The sequence below is a fragment of the Trematomus bernacchii genome, unplaced genomic scaffold (assembly GCF_902827165.1).
Source record: "Trematomus bernacchii unplaced genomic scaffold, fTreBer1.1, whole genome shotgun sequence".
In the NCBI taxonomy this organism is placed as follows: domain Eukaryota; kingdom Metazoa; phylum Chordata; class Actinopteri; order Perciformes; family Nototheniidae; genus Trematomus; species Trematomus bernacchii.
In genome coordinates this window covers 874,459-892,221 of record NW_022987879.1, presented here as the reverse complement: position 1 = coordinate 892,221, position 17,763 = coordinate 874,459, and the positions used below count along the sequence as shown (strand labels likewise).

Here is a 17,763-nt window from a genome sequence, read left to right as displayed (position 1 = left end):
TGAACAGAAAGTCTTTAGAAAGCAGGGAGAACAATGAAATGTCCTTGTTAAGCACACACACACACACACTGGACACACACCATAATGTTGCAACAGAAACAGCAGATGAAAGTACAAAACAAAAGCAAAATTTCAACATATATATTTACAGCATGAACATCTTCAATGTGATTGTCTCCACGGTCTTCACAGTGCATGTGACATTTTAGTCAGAAAAACAGCCGATGTGGCGTGAGAGCTCGTCACCATCACGCCGTTAATGGCACCTATCTCTACCCCCCCCCCCCCCCCCCCCCGTTTTTACATTAAATAGAATAGAGCAAGGCACTCTGGGTAAAAGAAGGCGAAAGCGGGCGCCTGGAAAATTACCTGCCATTAATCTGTGCAAACAATTGACTTTTTAAACCCCAGTGATTGGGAACACGGCAAAATTAAAAGTCGTATTTCAGCTGACCTGACAGGAGGTTAGGAAATGGTTGTATTTAGTCTTCATACTGTATTGGCTTTTTAACAACCCTCCCTCCTTCCTCTTGTATTCCCTTTCTTCTTGTCGTCACTGGCCTGGCTCCCTGACCGAGCTGAAATTACTTAAATTGGTGTGTGAACTGGATGGAAACACTCTGAAGTGCTCCTATAAGCCAGTGTAGTTCCTGGCCAAAGAAAAGCCACGAAACAATGGCAATGGGTACCAACAAATAAAAACTCAGGAATTCACAGTCACTCTTCTTTGTCACACTCCAACAAGCTGATCCGGCAATAAAGAGCAGCTTTCAAACCCAGAATCAGCCCTCCAGAAAGAAAAAAAACACATTCAGACTTAATGAGGATTGTCAGAGAGAACGTCTCAATGGTCGCTGTCAAAACACTTGTGAATAATAAACTCCTTCATTTAGTGAAAAAAGGGTGGAACTGAACACAAATGAAACAAAGGGAAAACACATAGAAGTTAAGGATAGACCCATATAGGATATCAAAAATGAACCATAATTGACATCTTCATATATCAAAAGTATGCCCTTATTTTGTTTTACTGGCTTTGTAAAGACTTGTAATGCTTGTAACATTTCAGGAACTTATAATTCAATAACGTGTAATTGTAGAAAATCAACCACAGCAAAATAAATCAACACAAACATACAGTATATCATTAACCCTCAAGCATGTTCTGGATCATCAGAGTTCATTTTGGGGGATTATGGTCTCCAAATAACAGCAGATAAATATTGGTATACCCATATTTGGTCTATCCCTTATGCAATATTTCATGGTGTGAATAGTGTGATGTCCAAAAAACAAAAGAACAGAACAGAAAATGGTGAACACATCCAAACCAAACCAAAAAATAAAAGAGAAAACAGCCGTTTGGAAGTGGGTGCTGTGCAGGGGAATCAGTGCAGCTTTGGTGGAAGAATATCGGCTTTGCAAAATAAGTCCCAGCGTGACTACCACACCCGGTTGGTCCAATAGATGTCCCTTTGGTACGTGTTTGCGTAGTCTCCTACCTGTTTGCTGCTGTATTTGGGGGGGGTTGGCCTTGTAGCTGTAATCCGAATATTGGTCGGAGCCTGTTGAGGTGTTGTCGCCCGTTCCCACGAAGGTGTTGGTGGCGGGGAGGTCCTGAACAGCCTGGTGCTTCTTGGAGGCGGAGGGCGACTGTGGCGCAGCATGATGGAGGGTAGAGGGGAGTTAGAGGCGGTAGGACGTCCCAGATCGGGGCTTCCCGGTGGGTAGTTAAGGGGCAAGTGGATTCTGGGACTATCATTTACATTTTCGTTGATGAGGTTGAACTTGAGGCCTTTCTGCAGGCTGGCCTCCTCGTCCTCCTCCACTGGCTTCGCCGGTTTGGGAGCTTTTCCCTTTTTGATCTTCTTCCCTTTGCCATTTTTGGGGCCTTGCTTGGGAGCGTAAAGGTCCTTGCTCTCCTTCTTGCCGGCCTGGTAGCCACTCTTGGTGTCCTTCTGCAGTCGGTGTCTGATTACTACCACCGCGACAATGACCATAATCACACCAGCAATACCTGCGAGGCTGCCATACAGGATGTTGCTGCGCTGAGCGAGGGCGTAGTTGGGATCTCCGGCAATGTCCCTGTCCAGAGGGGGTGTAGAGACTGTGTCCAACAAGTGCTCGATGAGGGACACATTGGACTTGGTGTCATTGACAAAAACGTGGACTAAGGCCGGTGGTGTGGCGAGGAGGTTTGCCTTTATCGCTGACTTTCACCACCAGGCGGGATGAAGCCCGTTGTGTTTGCCGGTGAACTCCTCCACCAGTGTGATCTCTCCGCTGTTGGGCGAGATGTAGAACAGGTCGTACGGGTTGCCGCCTGTGATGGTGTTAGACTAGCTCAGCATTGGGTCCAGAGTCAATGTCTTCAGCCTCTACTACCTCCACACGGGTGTCAAGCGGGGGGTGACGGGTGGACATGTACTTGTAGGAGGAGGTTAGCTGGTTTGGTGACGTAGGGAGCATTGTCATTCTCGTCCAGGACGTTGATAGTCACCCCAACATAGGAGGATCGAGGTGGGTCACCAGCATCTACAGCCTTCAGCCGGAAGGAGTAGGTGCTCTCCTTCTCACGGTCGAAGGATATGCTGGACAGGATGGTTCCTGTGCCGTTCTGGATGATAATTTACCATTGTCCGGTTCCACATACAGCCTCACCCGGGCGTTCTCACCCTTATCTGCATCAGTGACGGTCACAACACCAACAGGATTCAGTGGAAGCATGTTCTCAATGACGGAGAAGCTGTAGACCGCTTAGCATTAAACTTTGGGTCATTGTCATTGCGGTCCAGAACATTAATCACAACGGTAGCAGTGCCAGTTTTGCTAGGAATGCCCTTGTCAGCTGCCGCCACTCGAAACTCATACTGTTCCGTCTCTTCTCGATCCAGCATGTTCTTCACACGGATCTCTCCAGAGTTGGATTGGATTTCAAAGAGCCTGTTGGCATGGAGGTCGATGATGCTGTAGACCAGCTCTTCGTTAGAGCCGCTGTCTGCATCTGCCGCCGTGATGACCAGCACCTTGTCACCTGGCTGGTTGCCCTCTGCGAAGTCCACCTCAACTCGTGAAGGGGAAAAGGTTGGCGTGTTGTCATTAATGTCTGTGACCTGTACTTTGAGGGAGTTGCTGCTGGACAGGGCAGGGTTTCCAGAATCCACAGCGACTATTTCAATCAGGTAATACTTAATATTCTCATAATCCAGCAAGGTAGTTGTCTGCAAGAAGTACTTCCTCTTCCGATCGTTGGAGGACTCACTTGCAGGTCGGAGCTGAAAGGGGACGTCACCGGCAACCACGCACGTCACCACTGCATTTTCCCCCTCGTCACGGTCCGACACCTGGACCAACGCCACAGGTGTGCCGATGGGCATGTCCTCAGAGATGTTGGCCACCCCGTTGTGGTGCGTCACCAAACCGATACCACGGATCTCGATGGCAGGGGAGTTGTCGTTCTGGTCCCTGACGTTGATGGTCACCACGACTTTGGAGCTCTTGGAGTTGGGCCCACGATCTTTGGCGTACACAAAGAACTTGAGGAAGCTTTCCTCCTCGCGGTCCACCAGCCCCTTGACGTAGATAACGCCCGTAGACCGGTCAATCCGCAGAAGCCTCTGGACTGCCTCAGATGCCTGATGGAGGCTGTAGTCAATCTCTCCGTTGGTTCCGGTGTCTGCATCGTTTGCTCTGACCTGCAAGGACAAAAGAAGAGGTTTAGCTTCTGACACCGTACCACAAGGACCCCAAAATAGGTTTTGCAATCAAATAAAAAGTTTCAGAACATGTTCATCTTAACTCCTCCAAACAGCATTAAGGAGGTGCTTTACATCAAGTGGTTCATCACTGTTGAGTTGCAGACAATACATTCAATTGAGGAAGCCATGTGTTTGATTTGATTTGGTTTCCATTACTGTTTTGAACTCATACACATTTGCAATAAGCGCCCAGAGAGTTGTTTTTATCTTGGATCGATTCATAAGAAGTAACTGGCAGCCTTTGTTTCCCCTTCAGTTACAATTTCATGATTATTTAGATGTTTTGACTTTCCAAGAGTCACTACCATAACTAATGCATCACTACAAAGCTCTTTGTGTGTTCCTGAGGCGGAGAAAGTGGTTCTTCTATGCGTGAAACATAATAGACGATCATAGCTTAGCGCACACACCCACACAACAACAACTAACGGCCGTGCAGCGGATCATTGGCATCTAATGGGCAGATGAGTGAATGTTAATGTTCCTCTCATTATCAGAAAAGCCCTGGCTCCTCGGGGCCCATTAGGACACAGAGAATGGACCAACATCGGACACCATCCGGCCTCGTACGCCCAAACCCAAAGTAAATGGAGGTAATTACTCAATTAGGAGGTACGATCAGTCAGCAGAACATCACTTAGGATGTGCTCATTAGGACACCTTTTCTATCTACACATCTAATACTTTTTAATTGCATTCATTCAGTGCCATTGCTGCTGTTAAGAAATGTAGGTCGCTGTGTAGGTTTTAAATGAAGTAGATGTTGAACAGCTGATTTAAACGTCCCAGGTGCAGCTCCGTCAGCATTTTCTTAAGGCTTCCCCTGGGACTTAAAGTCATGTGAGTTAGTGTTTTTAAACTTTAAGGCCATTATTCCTTTCTACACATAACTGGGTCTGAGCAAAGCTTGCAATCAGCAAATCATCTCATAAAAATGGCTTGTTTTAAAGAAATCTGTATGATTAGAACATATTTAGACACAACAGTTAGTCATGTTGTTTGGACAAAGGACACAGGTCGCTGAGATCAACCCGAGATGCCATAGTGTTTTTTGAAATACAAGATTAAGACCACTCTGGTGTCTGTAATATAAATAAATATCAAGCAAGATGTAACGAGGGGGAAACAACTAGCCTGGTGAGTCCGAAGATTACAAAATATGACAACAATAATACAAAAAAAAGAGATATTATGAGTTCATTAGAGAGATTTCTTTTTGATAGGTTGCCTTTTAAGAGAGCTGTTTGCCCCTGTTTGAAGTCTTTATGCTAAGCTAAGCTAACTAGCTGCTGGCTGGATCTTCATTCTGAGTGTACAGGTAGGAGAATAGATCATCTTCCCATAAAACGCAAAAGGTCAAATAATCATTTTGAGTTACAAAAATATTTGAATGTCAAGCTATATTTTGGGGGAATTAAATGCTACAAATGTTAAAATCTAGAGTATTTATTATTGATGTGATACTGCAGCCATAAAGGTGAATGGTTTTAACATTTAACACCATGAAGCTTTAATGAAGGGCAGAATATGACATTGTCCATGTGGGAAAACAAAGTGAACATTTATTGAACGTTCTAGCAGGAAATCAGAGAGTTCAAAGGTGAAAGCAGCCAACAGAATCTGGAAGGGGATTTTCTTTCCAGCACTGACTCTGGTTGATACTGCCACATCATAAATATCTGGTTTCCTCTCGGCTCAGGATCACAGACTGTGACAGACCGTCACCGTTACCCGGGGTGACCGTGGAAACCACTGATCCAAGTCAGAGAGGTTAAGGTTAAAGAAAGCATGAAAGTGAAATTATAATTTCTCCCGCCCATTGATTTCCTTTCCTCCAGTGTGGCTTTAAGCAGCAGACATCACCAAACAGCGGTGAATTATTGACAGCTTCGGAGAATTGTGTATTGAACAGTTGAGCTGCTGTGATGAGGCTGGCCGCTCTCCAAGGCCGCGCTGTGCAGACGAACAGCAAATACACAGCGTTTATCTCCCAGTTAACAATTAACCAGAGGGTTCACAAATGAGCCGGCCAAAGTCTCTGCTCGTTTTGCAACACTTAACCTCTCCTGTCCCCTGAATATATCTCATTTTAAGCCGTTGATTTCTACCATCCGACACAATTACTGGACATAAAATACACAGTTCCACATAGGGCTGTGCGGTTATGGCCAAAATCATAATCACGATTATTTGGGTCAATAATTGATATCACGATTATTAAATACGATTATTCATTGGCTTTGAAAACATCCATTTATTGAACTTTAAAACAAATACAAATAATAATTTGAACAGTATCTTTTTAACTGTTGATTACCCTGAACGTATAATTCAACTGAAAAACCAATACAAAAATAAATAAAATAAATTATACATTTAAATAAATAATATCAAAATAATAAATACCAATAAACAAGATCAACAAATATTTTGGGGCGCACTTCCCAAAGCTACTAAACATATATAAATATGATAAATACAAATAAATGAGACCAAAATTAATGAGATCAAATATGTTGCACGGTCACAACCAAGCAAAGCTAAATAATTGGTTTTTTCGATTATGTTGTTTTCGTAATTGTGGCAGGCCAAAATCGTAATTGCGATTAAAATACGATTAATTGCACAGCCCTAGTTTCACACACACACACATGTAAATCATATGTACACATGACCAAATATGTATATGTTCATTTTAATTCATTTCTTATTTTATAGTTATTTATCATTTTTATCTTTGATCTTATCCTTAATTGTATTAATCTGTGTGAATCTGTGCTGTCCTGTTTTTCAATCTCACCTGTTGCTGTGAAACTACTGAATGTCCCAACAGGGATTAATAAAGGTCTTATCTTATCTTATCTTCTCTTAAAGGAGGATGTAGGAATCAGTTTAGACTTGAAAATGACTGCTGAAATATAATCCATCGCAGTTTATATCTTTATTTACTCAAATTAATTTCAATGTCACAGTTTTGGGAAGCTTATTTTGCATTGATTAATCAGCTGGGTGTGCCAGAAGTATGTGTAATCATCTTAATCATTTAATTTTGCTGTTAGTGAGAAAATGACTTTCTTGATTTTCTCATTTATTCTTTTATCCTTAATAAGCTTTAGATTTGATGAGATCCTTCATCTAAAAAGAACAACCATTTGATATTTAATTATCCGCCAAAGAACAGTTATGATTTGTAGTCAATAAAAGGCGTCTTAATGAACCTTTTTAACACAAACCTCAAAGCCGTTAAAGCAGATTTGTTTGTTTTACATTCCAGATGTTTCTCATTACTCTGTCAGAAACCTGCATGACTGTGTCGGCTTAAGAAGAACATGAGGTGTGGCTGAAAGATGAAATGAACACTTGAAAGTAGGGCTGTGCAATTAATCGTATTTTAATCGCAATTACGATTTTGGCCTGCCACAATTATGAAAACAACATAATCGAAAAAAACAATTATTTAGCTTTGCTTGGTTGTGACCGTGCAACATATTTGATCTCATTAATTTTGGTCTCATTTATTTGTATTTATCATATTTATATATGTTTAGTAGCTTTGGGAAGTGCGCTCCAAAATATTTGTTGATCTTGTTTATTGGTATTTATTATTTTGATATTATTTATTTAAATGTATCATTTATTTTTGTATTGGTTTTTCAGTTGAATTATACGTTCAGGGTAATCAACAGTTAAAAAGATACTGTTCAAATTATTATTTGTATTTGTTTTAAAGTTCAATAAATGGATGTTTTCAAAGCCAATGAATAATCGTATTTAAAAATCGTGATATCAATTATTGACCAAAATAATCGTGATTTTGATTTTTGCCATAATTGCACAGCCCTATGTGAACGTGACTAAATGAGCAAAAATCCCTTGTTAAACAACCCAGGAAAAAGCATGTAAGTGGACCTTGAGTAAAGGTGTTTTTTAGTCATCAGGAAGTCAATCCCTCTAGCACCTGACAGCTTGATGTTTTAAAGGAAGCCGGCTCAAATATGTAAAACACGCGGGTCAAAAAGCAGGGAGATACAGGTGTGTGTTGCCATTGGACACTTTAAGCGGGTCTTGCAGGGTCATCAGTCGCCCCCGTGCCTCTGAAGCATCACTCCTCAAAGCGCACGTTAAGTGAAATGAATTCTGCTGCTCTCTGAAATGCAACGAGCCACATCCGGCAATAATACCAATAAGCCCCGTGGATAATCTCATGACTGACTCAGATTAAGTCATGCACGGCTCGCTGCAAGCTATGGCTGGTCGCTCTGCAGTCGGGGGAGCGAAGGGGAAGTGAAGAGGATACAGAGAGGAGGGTTTGTTCAACGAAGCCAAACCCAACCGACATCACGTCCACCACGGGCTCAAAGGTGAAGTTGAATCAGTGGTTAATATGTGACTACACACAGAGGTCCCACGCCCTGCTTCACCTCCAACGCACCATCTGTCTGTACGGATAATTGAGCAGCGCATTATGTGCTGTGTTGTCCTGCAGCGAGACGTGTTATCGCCAACAGGGCCAAAAGGTTCCTCTGTAATGTTTGCACGACAGGAACAACTCTGTGACACGAAGAGGGACAGATTTATCCAGAGTGTAAAGATAGAAAATGGGACTGTCTGCCTTCTGAAAATCACACACTTTCAGGTTCATATTTGTGCCTTTGAGCTTTAGTGTTAGCAGACCATAGCACGAATACCTATTTACACGAGAGGAAAGGGAATACCACAACAAGCATAATATGGCCCCTTTAGAAGCTTAACAGTTAGAACATCTATGCTGTTCCTTGTGACCTCTTGAAGCATTTTCAATTGAGTTCATGTGTCTAAAAAGATCTGTTTGTTGAGTTGTGTAATTACCTTTTCTCAATTGTTTCCACATACTATAAAACCTGGCGAAATGTGCAATTTGAATGAAGGTGATGTTGCCTTTCATTGGGTCTCCTGTAATGCGTTTTCTTTCAGTTTTAAGTAATGGACCATACACTTTTTTCTAGATCAAGGATTTAAACTGAGTTACGTTCAGCTGACGAACATGAGAGGTAAACAATTAAACAACACATTAAACACAGCAGATTTACATTGACCCTCAAACTGAGTTAGACCCCAACCTGTTTCAAGTCTCCCCTCACAAGTCTGGTTTCATCTGAATGATCTGAACCACTGATCTGGAAGAAGAACATACGCTGAACCTGGCAGCGTTTAAAAAGACTCCAACCACCTTTGATATATATACCATGTTATGTTTTCTGTTTAATCACTCAACCATTAGGTCAATATGGCATTTTCGATGTCTCCAAATGTCTTGTTTTATCCGACAGACAATCCCAAATCCTACACTATTCAATTTAAAATGATTATATAATCAAATAAATGGAGAGAAACTGACATTTAAGAAGCTGAGACCAGACAATGTTTGACATGTTGGCCTGACAAATGACTCCATCGTTTATCAGAGTTGTTATTGACTGATGTTTAATGTCAATCAATTTATCAAAATAAACGTTTGTATTGCTGCAGTTCAGATAATATGAAAGAAACATGGTTCATGTAATGACAGATGTAAGTGTGAGAGGAGTCAGACCTTGTTCAGGTTTATTCAGACATGAAATGAATCGGCAATCAGAGGCTTCACAAAACCAACATAAAGACTTCTGAATAAAGTGTTTTTTTAAACTCCATGTGACCCGGCACACACAGAAGCACCTTTTTTTGCTCGTCAATAGTTCGACTACACACAGACTTCACTTGTGTGAGTCGAGTCTGGTTCTGCTTATTAAATGGATAAGTGCTCGATCAATAGTTCGGTTTAGCCCTGCTTAAAATGAAAAGTTGAAATGTGGTTTTTTGCTATATAAATGAATTACAAATCAAAGATATCAAACCATCACAGTCCCCATGCTATTTATTAAATGTTTACTTTATTATTTGCCCTTCTTGTTTGTTTGTTTGTTTGTTTGTTTGTGGGTCCCTTGAAAGGCGCTATCCCAAAGATATTGAAGTCACTGTTATTTTGTATATATTGATTGTTGTGCTTTTACGTATGTCTTAATGTGTGCACATGTATAAATGTGTCTGTTGATTGTGTATATATAGGATTGGATATACATATTTGTATACATATATTAGTATTTGTTGTATTTGTATTGAATGTGATTGTGACTGACCTGCAGCACCGAGTGTCCCTGGGGGCTGTTCTCCTGAAGCTCCGCCTCGTAGTGACTCCTCTCAAACTTTGGTGCGTTGTCGTTCTGGTCGGTGACGGTCACCCTCAACAAGGCACTGCTCGCCCTCGGCGGTATCCCTCCGTCCACCACGCGGATGTTCAGGTCGTACGAGTCCTTCATCTCGCGGTCCAGATTACCCATGACCACCAGCTGTGGTAACTTCTCATCCGAATCCAAAGCCACCTGAAGGCTGAAGAGCTGGTCTGCGTCCGGTCCGGTGCTCAGAGTATACTCCGCCACCCCGTTGTGTCCAGAGTCTCTATCGGTGGCCATGGGGATGGAGAAGAGGGCGCCGATGTGTGTGTTTTCGGGGATGGAGAGGGTGAGGATGGGCGAGGAGAACTGCGGCGTGTTATCGTTGATGTCCAGAACCTCAATGCGCCCCTCGATCAGCCGGGGTCCCGATCCGAGACCGTTCACCATATCTGTGATCGACACCTCGAACTCCAGGAAGCATTTGTCTCCTTCGAACAGGTTGCGGCAGTCCTTCAACGTCTCGCGGTCGATGGGGATCTCGGTGGTGTAGATGTCGCCGGATTTTCCGTCCACTCGTAGGTACGGCGATCCCACTTCCAGTTTGTAAAGGTGTCCGGTGTCGGGAAGACCCTGGTCCGACGCCAGGCTGCCGATCAGCGTGTTGGGCGGCTGCTCTTCAGGAACTCGGTACAGGATGTCGGTGGGCGAGGCGCCGCAGGACACCAGCAGGACGACCGAAAAGAAAAGCAGAACTTCCCGCCTCAACGCCGCCATGTCTCCACCCGACAGCACCGATCTGAAAGAGACAGAGAAAGAAAGGGATGAGCGACAACACCCTTGACTTCCTGTTTGGTAGGATGGAGTAGTTCTTAAATCATTGCTTTAACTTAATACCAAATGAACAATAATGTCATTTCAAGTAACATAGCACTGGAAAATAGCAACCAAATCAACCAAACAAAGCAAAAAAGAAATGACTTTGTTTAGATGTTGATTGTTATGTCGGGTTAGGGTTCTCCTTTTGAGATGAATGTACTTTTAGGCGTGGTCTGTAATCGTCCAAACGCCAGGAAATAAACAACATTAGTCAGATGTCAGATGTATCTCACTAAAGGACCGTCCAATTCATCTCTCTGGGCTGTTATTTGTTCTTTCTTAGGGATGTTTGTGTGAGGAAGTTTCCGGCCGTGTCGTCTTGTGATTGGCTGCGTGCGGTGTGCAGAAAGCAGCTGAGCGGCTCTGACTGATGACTTCCTCGTGCTGCCAGTCCACCGCTCTGACAGGAAGACAAACCGAGCACTGCCGCTGCCAACGGCGACACTTCCCCAAAAAAATACTGATGAGTTGCAGAAAGAAGGAACGGTACACCTCAGTCTTTGAGATTTCATGAAAGATGAGAAAGTCTTAGAACTCCAAGAACTAGGAGGACGAACAAACATACTTTTCTCTAGCTTTCAGCATCACAAAAGTGTTTGAAATCTGTTTCATCTGTCAGCACTTCCCCGTGGAACGACTGTAAACAAACAACCTGAAATGGGTGTTAACCAATCAGAGAGTCAAGGTGCTTTGGCCAGAAGCCCCAGCTGAATGAAATGTAATGCTATAATGCAAAACCAAGATCCAAGATAAGGTCCACGAACTCACTTTGGGTTTTTTTGTGAATAAAAGACCCCTTTTTGAGCATATTTGTGGTTTCCTTTGTACAAACACAAATGTACAGATGTTGTGTTCGCGTTACATTACAGCTTTTTCCTAATTTATCTGTAAAAGAAACCTCTGACCATTAGCCGATAAGGTTTACTCACTAACTGTTTACTTTGATTGCATGTCATGGTTCTCTTGAGCAGAATAAACCTGCTAACCATGCACACTTTAGAAGACGATAAGATAGTTAATTAGTACGTCAATAATCACGACTAAATTAGATAAAGATCAAACATTAACGACCCAGGACGAGCTACTAAACAGACCTATTCAGGCGTTAGTATGGTTGCTTTAAGAAGACCTGATAACGTTGACGATACTGAAATAAAGGGACCCTCAGAGGACAGGGAAACCCTCTGAAACCTGATGGCTTCATTTTGAAAGAAAGTGCATTTTAAACACTGCATTATGTTTCAAAGGAAACTGTGCCTCATTGGACGAATGAAGCTCGTCAGACAGGGTCAAGGAAGAGTTGAATCTTCATCAAACATAATACTTCAATACTTATGTCCCTAATATTATCAGACAGTCGATGCATTCGAGGACATTCAGCTCTTTAATGTGTGTTTGAAAGTGACGTGTGCACAGTAACGCGGGTCAGCAGTGTTTCGCCCTCAGGCTTTATTGTGAGTAAATCAGGACAAATCTGACTCATCAGCCTGATGTGTGTGTGGCTGCTTCAGTGCAGACTTATAAGTGCTTCGTATGAAACCAGAGTGTGTATAAACCAGATCAGACACCAAGCTATTTGACCATCAGCACGACATGTAAGTGTAATAATTAAAAGTGTATTTAATATATACTGTTGTTACTTGTAGTGCTGCACGATTTGGAGAAATGTGAGATTCTTTGGTGCGGAAATGTTTTTGTCTTATTATTGTCCTTTAAGTACCTTACAGCATTTAAGGTCTTGAAAGGTCACCTTTTAAGACTTTAAAATGGCTTTTTTGTAATTATATTTATGTTTAAATACACTCTTTTTGTTTTAAAATGTTTACTAGTTAATTGTTCTAAGTGTTTTGGAAGGTGCATTTATTATTGTTGATATACGAGAAATCAGTAGTCTTAAGCACATTCTTGTTATCTGTTTAACCTAATGTATAACTTTAAATGTCATTTTGAGTAAAGTATAAGAACTCATCTTTGCTACAAACTCAATGTGAGGAATAAAACTACATTTATAAATGAGACGATACAAAGCCATCAATTCAGATATTCTTTATCCGAATGTCATCAAGGCTGAATGCACACACACACACACACACACCTGGGATAACACACACACACACACACACACACACACACACAACACACACACACACAACACACACACACACACACACACACACACACACACACACACACACACACACCACACACACACACACTGTTCACCTGCTGTCTGGTGTTCATAATGTTATTTTTTCAGATATAAACTCGTTCTTCCCTTCTCTATTCTTTTCTCGCCCTCTGCACATTTTTTCTTGGCAGCAATTCCTCTCAGACACTCAGTGTTTCGTGATGGAGGAGTTTCTCAGCTGCGGGTCGACCAGGTTAATCTGGAGAGCGTTTTTTTGTTCTGCTCACGTCCTTGATTTGGAGGAACACACACACACATACACACACACACACACACACACACACACACACACACACACACACACACACACACACACACACACACACACACACACACACACACACACACACACACACACACACACACACACACACACACACACACACACACACACACACACACACACACACACACAGGAACATGGACTAGAATGCTGAACAGGAAGCAGGAAGTCATCCTCTTCCACCTAAAACCACTGTAGCGCTGTTAACACTGTGTGTACTGTGTGTGTGTGTGTGTGTGTGTGTGTGTGTGTGTGTGTGTGTGTGTGTTGTATTGTGAGCCTGTTGAGTCTCCCGCTGTGTGAGAGGGCCTTGCACAGATTCATTCAGTGAAATAAAATGAACTCCTTCAGAGGCTTCACAAAACCAGCATAAAGACTTCTCAATAAAGTTATTTTAACTCCAAACGACCCTTCAGACATGAAGCACCATCCTGTGTTCGAGTATTGTGCGACTTTATACAGATAACATGTGGTAAATGTGTGTATAGAGTCGGGTTAAAGCTTGTTAAAAGACTGATCTTTACACAAAGTACGGTCTAGAGCTGCGCAATATGAAAATATGTAATTGTGTCATGTTTATTAATGTATACAAAATGAAAGGGTGACATGCCTTTGTTTCACACTCAGGTTCCTATTGTCTAGCGCTCCAACACATAGTACGTGATAGGCTAAGGGGCGGGATATCTCTAGGCGGTTGACCAATCACAACAGAGCCAGCCAGCTAACCAATCAGAACAGACTGGGCTCTGGTTTCAGACAGAGGGTGAAAAGAGGTGCTGCAGCACAGACAGTATGAGAAAATAAGAGCTTTTGAAACATTGAAGCCATGGAGACATGTCGAGACACTACATCTGATATACACCTGAACATCAGCAGGAGAGGACCTTTAAGTAGAGACACTACATACTGATATACACCTGAACATCAGCAGGAGAGGACTCTTTAAAGTAGAGACACTATATACTGATATACACCTGAACATCAGCAGGAGAGGACTCTTTAAAGTAGAGACACTACTATACTGATATACACCTGAACATCAGCAGGAGAGGACTCTTTAAAGTAGAGACACTACATACTGATATACACCTGAACATCAGCAGGAGAGGACTCTTTAAGTAGAGACACTACATACTGATATACACCTGAACATCAGCAGGAGAGGACTCTTTAAAGTAGAGACACTACATACTGATATACACCTGAACATCAGCAGGAGAGGACTCTTTAAAGTAGAGACACTATATACTGATATACACCTGAACATCAGCAGGAGAGGACTCTTTAAGTAGAGACACTACATACTGATATACACCTGAACATCAGCAGAGAGGACTCTTTAAAGTAGAGACACTACATACTGATATACACCTGAACATCAGCAGGAGAGGACTCTTTAAAGTAGAGACACTACATACTGATATACACCTGAACATCAGCAGGAGAGTACTCTTTAAAGTAGAAACACTACATACTGATATACCCTGAACATCAGCAGGAGAGGACTCTTTAAAGTAGAGACACTACATACTGATATACACCTGAACATCAGCAGGAGAGGACTCTTTAAAGTAGAGACACTACATACTGATATACACCTGAACATCAGCAGGAGAGGACTCTTTAAAGTAGAGACACTACATACTGATATACACCGAACATCAGCAGGAGAGGACTCTTTAAAGTAGAGACACTACATACTGATATACACCTGAACATCAGCAGGAGAGGACTCTTTAAAGTAGAGACACTACATACTGATATACACCTGAACATCAGCAGGAGAGGACTCTTTAAAGTAGAGACACTACATACTGATATACACCTGAACATCAGCAGGAGAGGACTCTTTAAAGTAGAGACACTACATACTGATATACACCTGAACATCAGCAGGAGAGGACTCTTTAAAGTAGAGACACTACATACTGATATACACCTGAACATCAGCAGGAGAGGACTCTTTAAAGTAGAGACACTACATACTGATATACACCTGAACATCAGCAGGAGAGGACTCTTTAAAGTATCCAAAGCATTTCTAGCTGTTTCAGAAAATTGAAATACAAATAAATCTGTATTCCTTTTTATTAGTCAGAACAACATAAAGAACTCATGACATCAAATAAAGTGTAATGTCTCCCTCTTTACCTTAAATATCGCCCCACCACTTCTTTATATGATATTCCAATAAAAGAGTTCATAAACGAGTGTCTCTAGACGATTGTTATTCATCTTGTAATTGTCAAACTAGTAAAAATGTTCAAAAAAAAAACTCAAAGATATTCAGTTTATAATGATGTTAAGAAGAGACATAAGATAAGAGGCTAAGGCAGCACATGTTCGCTGTGATGTTGCTTTTGTCCAGTTGGTTCTTGTGAGTGTTTGCTCCCTGCTGTGACACACACACACAGACACACACACACACACACACACACACACACACACAACACACCACACCACAACCACACACACCAGACACACAGCACCACACACACACACACACATCACCAGAACACACACACACACACACACATACACACACACACACACACACACACACCACAACACACACCCAGAACACACACACACACACAGAACACACACACACACACACACACACACACACACACACCACACACACACACACACACACACCACACACCAGAACACACACACACACCAGAACACACACACACACCAGAACACACACATACATGTCTAATGACCCCTGTTTAAATGTGAATGAGTGTGTGTAGGTGTGTGTGGGGGTTGTTGTGTTTGCACGTGTGAATGTGCATGTGATGACCCCTGTGTGTGTGCGTGTAACAGTGTAAATGTATTTGTGTGTTTCTTTTAGCACATTTTTCCACAGAGCTGCCAAATACCCCTAACCAGCGACCTCTGACCTCTGACCTCTGACCCCGCGGCATTTTCACACGTTACTGTGGAAACGGGACTGAAACAACAGGGTTTACTGGCCGACGACCAGACGGCCAACAATGTCCCGAACAACAGGGAGTGTGTCTGAACAAAACTAAAAATACAACTTTTACATGAGGGTTTTGTGTTTAGTGTTTTATCTTTTTTAGCCACGTTTGTGTTCCAGTTTAACACCATTTGTATATTTCCTTGGTGAGTTATATCTAATATAATTATTTTGTTGTATAACAGCAACGGAAAAACATCTAATACCAACTTTCGGTACTTGGATTCTGGACAATCAGGGTTAACGTGTTTCAAACCTCAGTAAAGTGGTCTCACCTGACCCCACTGCTTGTTCCCTGAAAGCAGAGTTCACTTGTGTTTCACCTGAAAACCAGAATATACAACATGAGGAAAGAAAGAAGTATATTTTCTGATACTTGGATAATCGATACTTGCCGTGTTAAAATCCTCCTTAAGGTTACCAACAACATCATTCATGACATCGAAACACTTCCTCCACCCTTCAACTTTAAGAGTGACATATTGTTTTGCATTCAGCTCAATAGAAACCAAAACAGGTGTTTACAATGAAGAGCGAGAGGGTGTTTTTAACAGACATCTGTCCAGACATTTAATGCTAATGGAGAGATTTTGATACTTAACGGCCAAAGACACAATATCTCTAATCAATCAATACCTGGACGTGTTAAAAACCTCATTCATACAATGTTAAGAGCACCACATTGATTCTGCCGGTGTCATCACCATGATTTTACAGTTTAACGTGAACATGTATGTCCAATGTACCTATTGTTTGTCCCCCCCCTCAATATGAAACTTGACACCAGAGTTGTTTCCAAAGATCCCAAACTTATTTAAATGAATCATAATTTTCGAAAATTCCATTTACAGCTCTTGAAAACTGTGAAATCCTCCACAAAGCTCCCATGTAACCCGACTCTCGCTGCTGTTAGCTCAAACTGACAGGAGAAATGTGAATGATGTGTCCTGTAATGTAAACTGTACCAAGTGGAACCGGAGCAACAGCTCTAAGAGAAGCTTGGGAGCGGGTCGAATGTCACGGAAAGAGTAAAAACAGAATCAAAGTGAAGTCCTGTTGACGTGTTTGTTCACATGTACGAGTGTGTGTGTGTGTGTGTGTGTGTGTGTGTGTGTGTGTGTGTTGCCTCCTCGGGGGAATTAGGGATCGTCCGGCTCGTCCGTTTTCCCACAGTCTCAAACTTTCTCACAACTGTATGTGTGTGTGTGTCTGTGTGTGTGTGTATGTGTGTGTGTGTGTCTGTGTGTGTGTGTGTGTGTGTGTCTGTGTGTGTGTGTGTGTGTGTGTGTGTGTGTGTGTGTCTGTGTGTGTGTGTGTCTGTGTGTCTGTGTGTGTGTGTGTCTGTGTGTCTGTGTGTCTGTGTGTGTGTGTGTGTGTGTGTGTGTGTGTGTTGTGTGTGTGTGGTAACAAAGAGGCCGAGCCATCAAGCAGCTGGAACCAGTTTCTATATGTGTGTGTTTTGCAGTACAAAGACTTGA

The 17,763-nt window shown here is 42.2% G+C and overlaps 1 protein-coding gene across 1 annotated transcript in view; it reads right to left on the bottom strand.

The window, feature by feature from the left end:
- Positions 1 to 1,208: 1,208 nt before the first annotated feature.
- Positions 1,209 to 17,763, bottom strand: part of LOC117469659 (protocadherin-1-like) — a 27,581-nt gene continuing 11,026 nt past the window's right edge. The window contains 10 exon segments of the mRNA XM_034114120.1: positions 1,209 to 1,526; positions 1,528 to 1,661; positions 1,664 to 2,177; positions 2,179 to 2,229; positions 2,232 to 2,336; positions 2,338 to 2,439; positions 2,441 to 2,631; positions 2,634 to 2,757; positions 2,760 to 3,695; positions 9,914 to 10,745. Of these exon segments, the coding sequence (XP_033970011.1) occupies positions 1,443 to 1,526; positions 1,528 to 1,661; positions 1,664 to 2,177; positions 2,179 to 2,229; positions 2,232 to 2,336; positions 2,338 to 2,439; positions 2,441 to 2,631; positions 2,634 to 2,757; positions 2,760 to 3,695; positions 9,914 to 10,723 (3,051 nt within the window). The 5' untranslated portion in view covers positions 10,724 to 10,745 and the 3' untranslated portion in view covers positions 1,209 to 1,442.